We start from the raw sequence: 14,886 nt of genomic DNA on the forward strand, positions 1-14,886 counted from the left end.
CAAACTTTTACCTGTAGTTCAAACAATAAAAAAACTTTAAAATTATCTATTATCCATAATTCATGTGTCTTTTCTCTGAGTGGTTGGAAGTAATCAATAATGCAAAACATACTTTAAAAAGTTTTAAAAACATTCTTGGTTATGCTAGATCTATTCCACAGTTGGTTCTTGACCACCATAACTTTAGACTATTAAAACCCTTATTCTGAAAAGGAGGATAGAGCAGAAGAGAAAAAGCAATAGGCTAGTGTAGAAAATATACTTTATAATCAAAAGTAGTAAAGTTTATCTTTTCAATGGTCAAACGATAGTGGTTTAATCAAAGTTATGATTTTCTTGGTGTTTCTGTTCCTAATCTTCTAACTTGAGACAAGACAACACAGTCCAAAGAATCTTCTCTTCCGTCTTCTTACTAATGGGTAAGGAGTCAAGTTTAGGAGGCTGCTATCATCTGTGATGGAAAAACCCACATTTTAATACAGCATGTACACATGCACACACACAAAAGACTTCATATCATTTATGTGTCCTAACAGCACCTGCAAGACCAAATAGTAGATCCCATTCTAGGCATAGAGCAAATAATAAACTGATGTTTGCATATGAGAGTCTTAAAATGCTAATTATCAGGATCTCTATGAAAATGCAGTAGAAATTTTGGCAAGAAGAATACCAGTTCAATGATGAAACCTAAAGGAAATTACACCTTCAGTACCGGGACACCGAAGATGAAATATTCCTGCATGGATGAATAACATTAGGGTCCCAAATAAAACCTAAAGATAACTAGTTTGAGATCTTGAAGACATGCAAGTTCAGAAATGTTGAACCTAAGGTTAAATTCTGGCTTAATTTAAAGATGAAAAAAATTATTGAGTGGTCATTTGTGCACATCAGTGGGAATTGCCATTTAAAACTCCAACATTGGAACATCTTGGCACATTGTCCTGGTTTCAGCTGGGATAGAGTTAATTTTCTTCATAGAAGCTAGTATGAGGCTATGTTTTGGATATAGGATGAAACAGTGTTGATAACATGCTGATGTTTTCAGTTGTTGCTAAGTAGTCAAGGACTGTCCAGCTTCTTGTGCTGGCCTGCCAGCGAGAAGGCTGGGGGTGCACAGGAAGCTGGGAGGGGACACAGCCAGGACGGCTGACCCAAACTGACCAAAGGGATATTCCATACCATATGACGTCATGCTCAGTATATAAAGCTGGGGGAAAGAAGAAGGAAGGGGGGGTACGTTTGGAGTTATGGCATCTGTCTTCCCAAGAAACCATTACGCGTGATGGAGCCCTGGCTTCCTGGAGATGACTGAACACCTGCCTGCCGATGGGAAGTGGTGAATGAATTCCTTCCTTTGCTCTGCTTGTGTGCATGGCTTTTGCTTTACCTATTAAACTGTCTTTATCTCAACCCATGAGTTTCCTGACTTTTATGCTTCCGATTCTCTCCCCCATCCCACCGTGGGGGAGTGAGCGAGCGGCTGCATGGTGCTTAGTTGCTGGCTGGGGTTAAACCATGACACACATCAAGACTAAAAGCACTTGTCTGGGAAAGTACGAACAATATGGTCACCCTGTTTCTGGTTAGCTTTCTACCTTGTATATTAATACATTTTAAATTCATCCAAAATTTATATATTATTGCCTATAGTTATGTTAACTCATGCACTGTCAGTGAACTATCTCAAAAAATCTTTATAATTTACTTTGAATTTGAGCCATCTTCAGGCATCGTTTCAGGCTAAGAACTATGCCTCATTATGTTCCTATTCTTACTACATCAGGGATCTAATTTTGATTGTAGGCTCAAGACACTACTGTAATACAAATAATTAACTATTAGAACATAGGTAAGAGTTCTGAATTTCTTAGCACAGTAACTTTCCTGCTGTCACTTAAGAGAATTCCATACAAAAAACACAGGTCTGTGAGCAATCAGTAACATTATGCAAAGCTTTTGTGGGCTTACAGTGTTAACTCCTTTCTGTCTGTCACTGAAATCAACAGCAAAACACTCACTCATTTAACTGAAAGCAGGATCAGGTGTTGTAAAGATCAGTTCATTCAATGGTATTCAGTCATCTCATAATCATTCTCTTAAACCGTGCTTGTAATTCATATGAATGTAAAAATTACAGTCCAGCCCACTGGAACAGGCTTCCTAGAGAGGTGGTCGATGCCCCATGCTTTAACTTTTGGTCAGCCCTGAATTAGTCAGGCAGTTGGACTAGATGATTGTTGTAAGTCCCTTCCAACAGAACTATTCTATTCTATTCTATTCTATTCTATTCTATTCTATTCTATTCTATTCATTACCTATAATGTTGCTTGTATGTTCTATTTACTTATACTGTTATCTAAGTTTAATTTATTAAAGGTCTTGGAATATTTAAAAAAAAAATTAAGTGCTGTATGAATAATGAGCATGACTGTCCATTCTTGAGGCATCAATTCTCAGAGGTCATCTGTAAACTATGATCACAGTTGTAGCCTGTGGGAGCAGCAAAAACACCACTTATGATCCCTGATCCTGGGGCATGTCTCAGAGCTTTTAAACTCCAGCTGACATGTTTCCCATCCTGCTGCACAGGTGATCAGCGGTTTTCTGGCCAGTGTTGAAGGGTGGTATAGACACCAGACAGCAGAAAAGAATTCTGTATGCCTTCATGTTCTGAATTCAAGTTAGTATATGCTTTATACCCCACAAGTTTGTCTTGTCTTTCCTTATTTCCACCACGCTCCTTTCTTCTAGGCTAGGCACAGACTTTATGGCATTTTTCCAGTGTCTGTAATGGCACATCTGTATCATGTATCATAAGCAATGCCCTTTCTCCTTTCAAATAGTTTTCTATCAAGCCATCATGCCATAAACTCTTACTTGTATAATGAATTAATCCATTCTATATTCATCTTTTTCCATGTTATGATAAACGTTAGACTGCTTAGTTACTTGGGACAAGATTTAGGACACATTAGGCATACTTCATCAGCTGCCAGTGTGCAAAGACTACACAGCATTTAAGAAATACACATTTTCAAGAACAAACAAAAAAGGAAAACTATTCTCTTTTTAATGTTGTTCACATTAAGAAAGAGAGTCCCTGTAGATGTGGAGTATTTATGACTGCTGGGCCACAAAATGAAAGCCCATTGCTAAATACATGCATAGGGTGGAGACCCTGTCCCCTGTGCATTTGTATAGGGCGCCTCATAGCTGGCTACTGGGAAAAGCAAGCTGTTAGCAGTCTCAAGGCAAGTATCTCTTCTGCATAGGGTGTGTCACATCACAGAATCTGCAAGCCTTGTAGGGGTAAAGCAAACCACATCACTCAGCAGGATCCCTATCATTGTGCAATTCACACCGTCACCTTTGAAAAAGAAAGCCTCCTGATACAGGGAATTAGTTGTGCTGCTGCCTTCATGTCACCAGGAAAAGTCTATTATTTTACCTCATGTGAAACTCAAGAGGATAAAGTTCACATATTAAATTCTGGCTCCACTGAATCAGTAGGGAAGGGACTTCACCTAGATTTTTCTTTTTGTAATTCCTACCAAAAACCCCCTAGATTTTTCAGATCTAATGGAAGGTAAAACCTTTAATTATTTTAATTTTCCTTACATGAAGAAAATATAAAACCTACCTTGATTTTTCAGTGGTAAAGGCATAGTCTCCCTGAGTTTACTTAAAAGGTTTTTCATTTCTCTCATATCTCTGTGGAAACAAAAGTTGAAAGAGATACAATAGAACAGCAGTTGAAGACTGAATGGGGAATGGCTCACAGTATAGCTTTATATGCTGAAATAACGGAGCAATAAACCAAACTAAATAATAACAAAATCTATTGGGCAAGCATTTGGTTCAAATACATGTATCAGAAGATGCATACCAAAATAAAGGGCAGTAGATTTAATAAGGGAGCACTTTTAAGCCAGTCTGATTTTAGTTAGTAGCATCCAGTCCAAAATTATGATCTATTCTGGCCCTTGAGTATTAAATGAGTTGGTGGGCACAATGTGATCCTAGTGGCAAAATACACAATATGCCTTAAAATTAGCACAAGCCAGTACTAATGTTAACTTACTTAATACCCCTTATCAGCATTTTGTAGCTTGTGCCATGAATGCGTTTCATTGTTTATAAGGAAATTATAATACATGTAGCTGATCCATGTCATGTTAGCTCCCTGAACATTAAGTGAAAATTTTAGAAACAGCGCTGTCACTCTCACCCCCTCTTAAGAGGACTTTGGCACGAAATTTGCTAAAAGGCAGAAGATGGAAAATATGATAACAAAATATAATCTCACAAAGCAAGTTACATATGGATATGTTTTGAGAGAGGCCATAAGTTGCAAAAAGATTCCTGTTTTACGGATAGATGGCAGACCAGCAATTTTGTGTGCAGGTTTGTAATGTCTTAAGGCTTTCAGGATTTAAAAACATGTTCTTGCCTTATTCATCTACATATAAAATGGTTCTTAGAAATGAAGCAGCATGACTTTCTTATTGCTCAGTTTTATTCTCCAAGTTACTCTCTTGGTAGAATAGAACTTTATTTTATATAAATAAACATGGTAACCATTAAAATCTCAGCAGCAACTTAATATACAAAGCCATAAAACCAGGTATTTTTTGAAAAGAACGGTTGGTCATCAGGATTACTCCCTAATAAAGGGTCTCAGTTTTGTCTTTCAACTGCTTAGTTAAGAGGGTAAGAGAAATCCACTTTAACATACCTGTGGATGATGTTCCCCTCCCCTCCTAAGGCTTCCACGTTCATAATTATGGGCGGGCAGAAACAACTGACGTGAACTAGATTCTGTGCTTTCGATTTATGAATGCAGAAATGCAGGCCAGCAGGTTTCAGGTACAAATTAATAACCACTTAAGACGAGATAAAAGCTTCCTCTTTTAGAGAACCTGGCCTGCTAGCACTATAATTTCCTACCCTTTGTTTTTGACAATTACCCTCTGGTAATCAGTCAAATTAAGGATGTCACCTCTCTCTGCCCTTCTTTTAGCAGTTGCTCTCAGATATGTTAAATATTAACAGGCTATTTAATTTACTAACACCTTTTATAGTAGCAATACTGGCTGCCTAATTGGAAAAGACTAAATAAACCCTAGAAAGAAATTTGTTTTATTTAGAAAGGAAGTTCTATACATACCTTTCAGTGTTTTCAATATCTGTAGAAACCTGCCATAAATGCTGTTGAATATCTGTTGGTGATGATGACGTGTCTTCTAAAATAGATACTTGGGAACTCTCCTCCACTTTAGCATCTAGGATCTTGGGTGGGGCAAAAGGCTCTTTTCCTTTAAAATATTTAAACAAAACATGTATCCCTATTATTTATTAATTAAAATATATGCTGTATCCTGGGCTGCATCAAAAGAAGCGTGGCCAGCAGGTTGAGGGAGGTGATTCTGCCCCTCTGCTCTGGTGAGATCCCACCACCCACTGGAGTACTGCATCCAGCTCTGGAGCCCTCAGCATAGGAAAGACATGGACCTGTTTGAGCGGGTCTGGAGGAGGGCCACAAAAATGATCAGAGGGATCATGGAACACCTGTCCTATGAAGAAAGGCTGAGAGAGTTGGGGTTGTTCAGCCTGGAGAAGAGAAGGCTCCGGGGAGACCTTATCGCAGCCTTCCAGTACTTAAAGGGGGCTTATAAGAAAGATGGGGACATACTTTTTAGCAGGGCCTGTTGCGATAGGACATGGGGTAATGGTTTCAAACTAAAAGAGGGTAGATTTAGACTAGACATAAGGAAGAAATTTTTCACAATGAGGATGGTGAAACACTGGCACAGGTTGCCCAGAGAGATGGTAGATGCCCCATCCCTGGAAACATTCAAGGTCAGGTTGGACAGGGCTCTGAACAACCTGGTCTAGTTGTTGATGTCCCTGCTCATTGCAGGGATGACCTTTAAAGGTCCCTTCCAACCCAAAGATTCTATGATTCTATATCATTGATGTTTTGAGCTTTTTCTTGCACCAAGAACTATTCAGAAATAGAGCAGACCACACCAAATCTGCTAATCAGAGTGCTGCTATATGTTACTTCTACCAAACAAAACAAAGAGAAATCCCATGCAGGCATTTGTGGAACTTAGAATTTTAGTTAGCATTATGAAGACTTTCAGTTAAACTCCAGTGGCTCACATGTGACACAAAATAAGAGTCAGAGAAAAAAACCAGAACAAAATAGGGAACCAGAGCATACATTCTGAAAGCAATTTCAAAAACTTTGACATGAAAGAACATTGCAGTCCATGACTCATAGTATTACTGCAATACTATGGGAAAACAAAAGACAAAAATGTGCAGTTTTGTACTTGATTTTAAAAGCAATACACAGCTGCCACCATTCACAGCCCAATACGCATTGTATTCTGTATTTCCATGCTTACAATTACCTAATTCATGCTTACTATATGAAAATGAAATGCAGTGTTGGAACTGAGCGGGGACCTCATGACAGATCTGCCAGGGCTTTTGTCAAGGAGAGAATGGAGTAAAGGATGTGGACCATGATAGTGGAACATTCAAGAGAGTTAAGTACTGGTGGGATTTCTTTTGTATCCTAGTAAACCACCTGTAGATTGTCTGATGGTATTCCATTTCTGTAGTGGCAAGTACAGACCCAGCAGCAAGTATAGCCCTGGCACCAAGTACAGGATGGGACAAATTCTTTTTGTGAGCATTATTTAAATGAGAATTTTCAAATTGGAGTGCATCCCTGTATTGGGTTTGCATGGCAAGGTTTTGGTAGCTGAGGGGGATGCAGGGGTGGCTTCTGTGAGAAGCTGCTAGAAGCTTCCCCTATGTCTGACAGAGCCAATGCCAGCCAGCTCCAAGATGACCTGCTGCTGGCCAAGGCCCAGCCAATCAGCAACAGTGGGAGCGCCTCTGTGATAACATATTTAAGAGCGGAGAAAAAAACTGAGCAAGAGCAGCAGCAGAGAGAGGACTGAGAATATGCAAGAGAAACAACTCCGCAGACACCAAGGTCAGTGAAGAAGGAGGGGGAGGAGGTGCTCCAGGCGCCGGAGCAGAGATTCCCCTGTAGCCCGTGATGAAGACTGTGATGAGGCAGGCTGTCCCCCTGCAGCCCATGGAGGTCCACGGTGGAGCAGATATCCACCTGCAGCCCGGGGAGGACCCCACCCTGGAGCAGGTGAACGTGCTCTGAAGGAGGCTGTGACCCACTGGGAGGCCCACGCTGAGGCAAGCTCCTGGCAGGACCTGTGGATCCATGGAGAGAGGAGCCCATGCTGGAGCAGGTTTGCTGGCAGGACTTGTGACCCTGTGGAGGGACCCAGGCTGGAGCAGTCTGTTCCTGAAAGACTGCACCCCATGGAAGGGACCCAGGCTGGAGCAGTTGGTGAAGAACTGCAGCCTGTGGGAAGGACTCATGTTGGAGAAGTTCATGGTGGACTGTCTCCCGTGGGAGGGACACCACGCTGGAGAAGGGGAAGAGTGTGAGGAGTCCTCCCCCTGAGGAGGAAGGAGCAGCAGAAACAACATGTGACGAACTGACCACAACCCCATTCCCCGTCCCCCTGCGCCGCTTGGGGGGGGAGTGGTAGAGAAATCGATAGTGAAGTTGAGCCCGGGAGGAAGGGAGGGGTGTGGGGAAGGTGTTTTAAGATTTGGTTTTAGTTCTCATTATCCTACTCTGATTTGATTGGCAATAAATTAAATTAATTTCCCCAAGCCGAGTGTGTTTTGCCCATAAAGGTAATTGCTGACTGATCTCTCCCTGTTCTTATCTCGACCGACGAGCTTCTCATTATACTTTCTCTCCCCTGTCCAGCTGAGAAGGGGAGTGACAGAGTGGCTTTGGTGGGCACCTGGCATCTAGCCAAGGTCAACCCATCACAATCCCAGACACGTTATTGAGAAATTTAAGTTTTTCCCCTCTTAGTTCTCTCACAAAACGGAGTAAACAATTCTCAGAAACAAATAAAACATTCTAAAAATTGAGAAAACAACATCACTTTCAACTAGTGGTATGAGGAGCTGAGTAGGAAATGTTCTTTCATCTCACAATTTTTGCAATTTGAGAAATTTTCACATCAGGACAAACCTGAGTACTTCCTGTAAGGTTTGACAAAGAACAGTAAGAATAAGAACAGCTAATAGCGTAGTGGTAATTTAGCCCATTTTTCTGGGACACTACAGACTGAGGTTGCAGACTGTGCTGTATTTCTCTTCCACATCACTACTAAGTATCCCAGCTATCAGGCTTGTAACCTGTTGTGTTTTTTTAAAACTAGAAATTCCTGGATCTTAAGAAACTCTTTTTGGGCAGGTTCTCTCAACTGTTGTATTCTAGTAAATTATTCCTTTATGGAAAAAAATATTTCCTAGCTACTTGTCTGAATGTCAAATAGACATTACTTATACTACAGAGGATTGTCAATATTGTCTTGTTCAATATCTTTATAGATGATCTAGATGAGGGAATCGAGTGCTCCCTCAGTAAGTTTGCAAATGACACCAAGTTGGGTGGGAGTGTTGATCTGCTGGAGGGTAGGAGGGCTCTGCAGAGGCATCTGGACAGGCTGGATCAATGGGCAGAGGTCAACTGTATGAGGTTTAATAAGGTGAAGTGCAGGGTCCCACACAACCCCATGCAATGCTACAGGCTTGGGGAGGAGTGGCTGGAGAGCTGTCCGGCGGAAAGGGACCTAGGGGTGCTGGTTGACAGCCGGCTGAATATGAGCCAGCAGTGTGCCCAGGTGGCCAAGAAGGCCAACAGCGTCCTGGCCTGCATCAGAAATAGTGTGGCCAGCAGGAGTAGGGAAGTGATTGTGCCCCTGTACTCGGTGCTGGTGAGGCCGCACCTCAAGTACTGTGTTCAGTTTTGGGCCCCTCACTACAAGAAGGACATTGAGGTGCTGGAGTGTGTCCAGAGAAGGGCAACAAAGCTGGTGAGGGGTCTGGAGCACAAGTCTTATGGGGAGCGGCTGAGGGAACTGGGGTTGTTTAGTCTGGAGAAGAGGAGGCTGAGGGGAGACCTTATCGCTCTCTACAACTACCTGAAAGGAGCTTGTAGTGAGGAGGGTGTTGGTCTCTTCTCCCAAGTAACCAGCGATAGAATGAGAGGAAATGGCCTCAAGTTGTGCCAGGGGAGGTTTAGATTGGATAGTAGGAAAAATTTCTTCACCGAGAGGGTGGTCAGACATTGGAACCGGCTGCCCAGGGAGGTGGTGGAGTCGCCATCTCTGGAAGTGTTTAAAAAACGAGTGGATGTGGCGCTTCAAGACATGGTTTAGGGAACATGGTGGTGCTGGACTAATGGTTGGACTTGATGATCTTGAAGGTCCTTTCCAACCTAGTGATTCTGTGATTCTGTGATTCTGTGATATTTGCTTGATGTTTTCATTATCCTTTAAAGTCAGTAGGAAGCCCTTTTCCCTGCTTCCTACCCCCAACTAAGTCATCTAACTATGATTCCAAGAGATCGCATGACCTGACATAACAAGTTTATCATCTATAAAAGAATGATGTCCTGTGTCCTTTCTCTGCTGCTGACTTGGGCATCCACTGATAACTTCTGCTTAGCCAGATCCCTCTTTGAGCCACTTTAACCCATCAAATGGTACAATAACCCAACAAAAGGAAAAATAAAAGTTTTCTGATGTTGCAGTGATTTAAGTCAGGTCAGTAAAGAACCCAGCATGTTCCAGGGCAAGTGCCAGAGAAGGTGATTGATCATGTGGCCAGAAGCAGTGGAAGGGAGAAAAAAGTGAAGGCAAGATAAGGGGGGGGAGATAGAGAAGAAGCTTTCTGGTGGTAACAAGATTTTATGCTGACTCAATTGCTTGTGGAAAGCAGCCTAAGCCTACTTCCCAGATTATATGTTTTACTGTGTATCACCCTGTAAGTATAACTTCCAAATTCTTTCTAGATGTTAACTGCAGCTTATGCTGCTGTTTTAAGGTAGTCCATATTGTACAATTTTAATTGTTCATTTGTGTAAGCTTCATTATTCATCACTTTTCCCATTACAAGAAGCCCATAACACAATATGCTGTTACCAATATCTCACTACTTCTTTGTAAAAGAGGGTTGCCCCAGGGAAGCTATCTAATTTGCCACTGATATCACAAGGTGTTATTGCTGGAACTGGGTTTTAGTTAATTCTCCCATTATTTTGAAGTGTTATGTTGGAACTCCGACCTGACCTTTGGTGACATGCTGTCAAGAACAAACCTGTCTATAGATGCATCCTTCAGGGATGTGAAAAGTTATTAAATGGAAACAATAACAATACTAGATGAAATAACAGTAAAGGTTCTTTTTCCCAACTTGAGAACAGAAGCACTGAGACTGTAATGTTCTTTTTGTTATCACAAAGGCAAGCTGTTGCAGATTTAGCAGAATGAACAGCACAGATTTCTTTTCAACTGAAAAGAGATCTTTACTAGTAATTCTGTTTTATTGTGAACAATTCATGAAGCCTTCCTTGACTTTCAGAGCATTTGCTCAATCACTTGAAAACAGTTAAAGAGTCAGCTAATAATAAAGGCTTTGCTTGAATAATGTATATGACTCAGGCTTAACATTTCTACTATATGGCACAGACTGTAGAGAACCAAAAGCTCTTTAATCTTCTCATCCTTCTAGTGGGGGTAAGTATATCTTTTGTATTACACATTCCTAAAATAGGGATATGAACCCTAAATTTTATTTTCAATTTATTCAGTGGAAAGACTTTCATTAATTTCAGTTGGAGTTTGTTCATGCACACAGTGTTTTCAGAGGTGTCTACATTCAGTTGCTCTTCTTGCCAGTTGACTAGACAGAGGCTCTTTTTACTGTGAAATTTTTATACAAAACTTGATGTATTCTTTGTCTTCTAGCCTCTAATTCAGTATATCTTTTTATTTTACGAAGTGGAAAATGCCTTTTGTATGAAATTAAATTCACCTACCACTCTGGTTAGTGCTGGTATCCTTCTGCCTTCAGCTATGTTTATACAAGTGAGATGGAGTCCACACATCACAATTACAGTGATAGAACTATAATTTTTTCTTCAAGGCTTCCAAATAGACTTGTGGTAAGAATAAACAATATGTAGGTTACAAGCATTAAAGTATTTTGCATCTTATTCTAAGAAATTATTCATGTATAAACTATTCATTTAGAAAAAGACACAGGAAAAAATAAGACTTTGAGACCATTTCATACAAAAAAATGTAAGATTCTGGGAATCTAATATATCCTGGACTTGTTTTTTCCCATAGATATTCAAATTCTATTAAAATTAGTAGAGCTATGTGTAAATAACTGAAAGCAGGAATTACCTCTCCTTGGCTGTACACTTATTTTTCAAAAAGTTACAAACAATATAGTAGGTTCACCTGATTCTGGACCATAAGAATAATGTATTCTTATAAGTACATGAGCAGTGACTTGTTTTGTTCAAATTCAGCATAAAGTGCTATCAATCAGCTTCAATCCTTGTACTTCTTTGATGAGGTAGCTTTAATTATTTTTACAGCATGTTTTGAACTCTGCAAAACACCTCCAGTTCATTTTAACCTTCAAAATTTCTGTCCCGTCTTTTCTTTGATTACCGTAAGCCGTAGGGCTTACTCCCTTTAGAAAAATGAGTGCTTTGCTCAAATGCTGCATAGCCAGCTAATAGAATGATTGCAATCTGCAATTTAGGGTTTTAAAAAACATTTTCTAATATATGTAATTATATAACCAAACAAGTCAATTATATCTGTAGATGACCCTAAGAAATTAATGGTTTCTATGTAAACATGTATGGGCATTAAACTTCGGTAACATGTACTTCCACAGTGACATGCTATAATGATCCAATGATAATAGTAATATTTTACAGTTCCTTACAATGAAAGGAATATATTATTATTGTGGATATATGAATCAGCAAAGCTCTTTTATCTGTTATGTTTACACATTCAAATGCAATGAAGTTCTTTATAAGGTATCAATGAAAAACTTTGACCCCAAAATATTTGTGACTGAATACAGCAATGTATGCTGAAGTGTACTTAAGAACTTTGAGGTAATTCTGTTTTTTTTCAGATCTCGCCAACCTCAGTATTAATTTGGAAAAAGGGTAATCACATCCAGCAGCTTCCATGGACAGAAATTATGTCAACTACTTCCTCTAATACCTTGCTAGCTAAGCCAGGATTTGCTTATTTAATCAAAAGAATAGTCAATGTTGGGAACATGCAATTTCAATACAGTAAACTATACAGCATTTAAAGGAATTCGAGATGAATTTTGTAAACACTTCAGAGAGGTACCTAAGCTCGTTCAGAATATCTTCCTTTCCATGAAACTAATTCATATTTTTAAAAGTATTACCAGGTTTAAGACCTGCGTTTGACACCGCTCCCTAAGGCACAAAGCTATATAATTCAAATGCTGAAGGGGAGCAAATAAAGCAAAGTCAGTATTAGGAGAGAAGCTCCAGGTTCCAGGTAAATGAACTCATCTGTTGCTTGACAAAGTCTGAGAAAGATGATTCTATCCAGAGAAGTTCTGCCTGAGTGTGGGAATGATGCAGAAGAAAACTATGTGAAATGTGCTAGGGTTAAACAAATGCAGTGAGACGTTTCAGAAGATTTCCTGGAAGAACTGGAACATGAGCTGCCATCTGCCATATCTGCCATCTCCCCAATACATATTTTTAATGACAAAAGGAACAGCAAGATCCTTAAAGCCATTATGTTAGGGACTGCAGGAAGATACAGAAGAGTCTCTCGCAGTGCTGCCCTGAAAACTGGACTCTATACCTACCCAGAGTTTTCATGTGATCCTATCCAAGTTGCTTAAACCCAGCTCCTCAAAATAGTTATTTGACAAAGTATTTCTAATTCTCTGGTTACTCAACCCAAAGACAAGAGTCTCTGCACTCAGCTGCAACTGAAGCTACTGACAAATTACTCTATAAACACATAAAGCACTGCATAAAGTACACTGCAATCTCAGATTCTAAATTAGCACTAAAGCTTAATCTCTCTTTGTTCCTTTACAATGGGAAAAATTTCTCCTACCTCACTACTCAAGGCAGTTCTGAAGACACTGCCATCAGTGTATGAGTTACTGAGAAAGGTCTGAGGAATAGAAGGATTCTGCCTTTAGAACAGAATTGTGTGCAATAAATACAACATATGACACTGAACAATTAGGATAAAAGAAAGATGAATGCCCAAGTAAATATTAACATGTGTATTAGTTAGCCAGGACTCTTGGGACTGTGGAAAGGAGGAGTAATAAAGTATATGACCAGGTAACTTATTACATACAAAAAAGTTGAATTATGGCTACTTGGGCATGTTTCATTTTGTCCTTTGCAAACTTTCTGAATGCTGAACTTTGCAATCATTTGCAAAGAGGAGAGGAGCCCAGGCTGGAGCAGGTTTGCTGTCAGGACTTATGACCCCATGGGGGACCCACGCTGGAGCAGTCTGTTCCTGAAGGACTACACCCCATGGAAGGGACCCAGGCTGGAGCAGTTTGTGAAGAACTGCAGCCTGTGGGAAGGACTCACATTGGAAAAGTGCGTGGAGAACTGTCTCCCATGGGAGGGACCCCACGCTGGAGCAGGGGAAGAGTGTGAGGAGTCCTCCCCCTGAGGAAGAAGGAGCAGCAGAGACAATGTGTGATGAACTGACCACAACCCCCATTCCCCATCCCCCTGTGCCGTTCAGGGGGGTGGTGGGTAGAGAAAATCGATAGTGAAGTTGAGCCCGGGAGGAAGGGAGGGGTGTGGGGAAGGTGTTTTAAGATTTGGTTTTAGTTCTCATTATCCTGCTCTGATTTTGGTTGGCAATAAATTAAACTAATTTCCCCAAGCTGAGTCTGTTTTGCCCATAAAGGTAATTGCTGACTGATCTCTCCCTGTTCTTATCTTGACCCACGAGCTTCTCGTTATATTTTTCTCTCCCCTGTCCATCTGAGGAGGGGGAGTGATAGAGAGGCTTTGGTGGGCACCTGGCATCTAGCCAAGGTCAACCCACCACATATGTAAGAATGTTTGTTCAGTAGAACAGAAAGATAAGGAGAGATGAGAAGATCAGTGCTGCAAAAGACAGTGAAAATACCCAGAGCTCAACCCTTCAAACTGTAATGTGGTGTTTTATAAAAGAGCATCTGTTTCCCAGTAGGGAGCATTGGCCGAGGTCCTCTTGGGAAAAGAGCATCAGCATCAGCTCACTGCCTTAGCTTTATGAGTTCTATAGTTTATTTGATAATGTCTGGTCAAGATACCAGTACCCACATTATTATTTATTAACTGCAGGTTGGTGAGAACAGCCTGCATGTTATTCTACTCAAATCTCTGCTGGCTCCAAAGTAAGAACATAAATTGGTAAAATCTCATGGGATATTAAAAAACCCAACAAACCACATATCCAACAGGCAAGGAGACTAGAAAATGGAAAATATTACATCCAAATGAAAAATATTACCTTCAAAAATGAACTTCAAGACACAGCAAGAAATTACATGCAGGGAATAACATCAGACATGCATTTATGAATTAAGCAAAGTTAATACATATTGGAAATGTTCACTGTTTCTAAGGTAGTACTCTTTGTAGACAAGGAAAACAATTTTTTTTTTAAATATCACTCAGTGAAAAACTAAACAGGTGAAAAAGTAAAAAAGTTGTATACTAGCAAGAGCACAATATATTTTATAATAGTGAGATTACTGGCTCTTTCATTCCTAGAGATAAATTTATGAACTTTGCTTAGACTGCAGTACCATTCTCCATAAGTAGAGAAATTAAAGAAATGTATGGATCATTCTGCTCTTTGGAAAATAGTATGTTCTGGCAGATATAGAATCATAGAATAAATTAGGTTGCAAGGTCATGTG

General features: G+C 40.2%; 1 protein-coding gene across 2 annotated transcripts in view; it reads right to left on the reverse strand.

Moving 5' to 3' along the window:
- Positions 1-359: 359 nt before the first annotated feature.
- LOC309415248 (regulator of G-protein signaling 7-binding protein-like) overlaps positions 360-14,886 on the reverse strand; it is a gene marked incomplete at both ends in the record, with an annotated part of 79,410 nt that continues 64,883 nt past the window's right edge. The window contains 3 exons of one of the 2 annotated variants that reach the window (XM_082012713.1): positions 360-451; positions 3,647-3,717; positions 5,174-5,321. In XM_082012713.1, coding sequence (XP_081868839.1) covers positions 360-451; positions 3,647-3,717; positions 5,174-5,321 — 311 coding nt within the window. Of the gene's footprint in view, positions 452-3,646; positions 3,718-5,173; positions 5,322-14,886 lie in introns of those variants that run through there. The other variant, XM_082012714.1, reaches the window with a different exon arrangement.

The sequence above is a fragment of the Phaethon aethereus genome, assembly GCF_964289735.1.
Source record: "Phaethon aethereus genome assembly, chromosome: W".
NCBI classification, from domain to species: Eukaryota; Metazoa; Chordata; class Aves; order Phaethontiformes; family Phaethontidae; genus Phaethon; species Phaethon aethereus.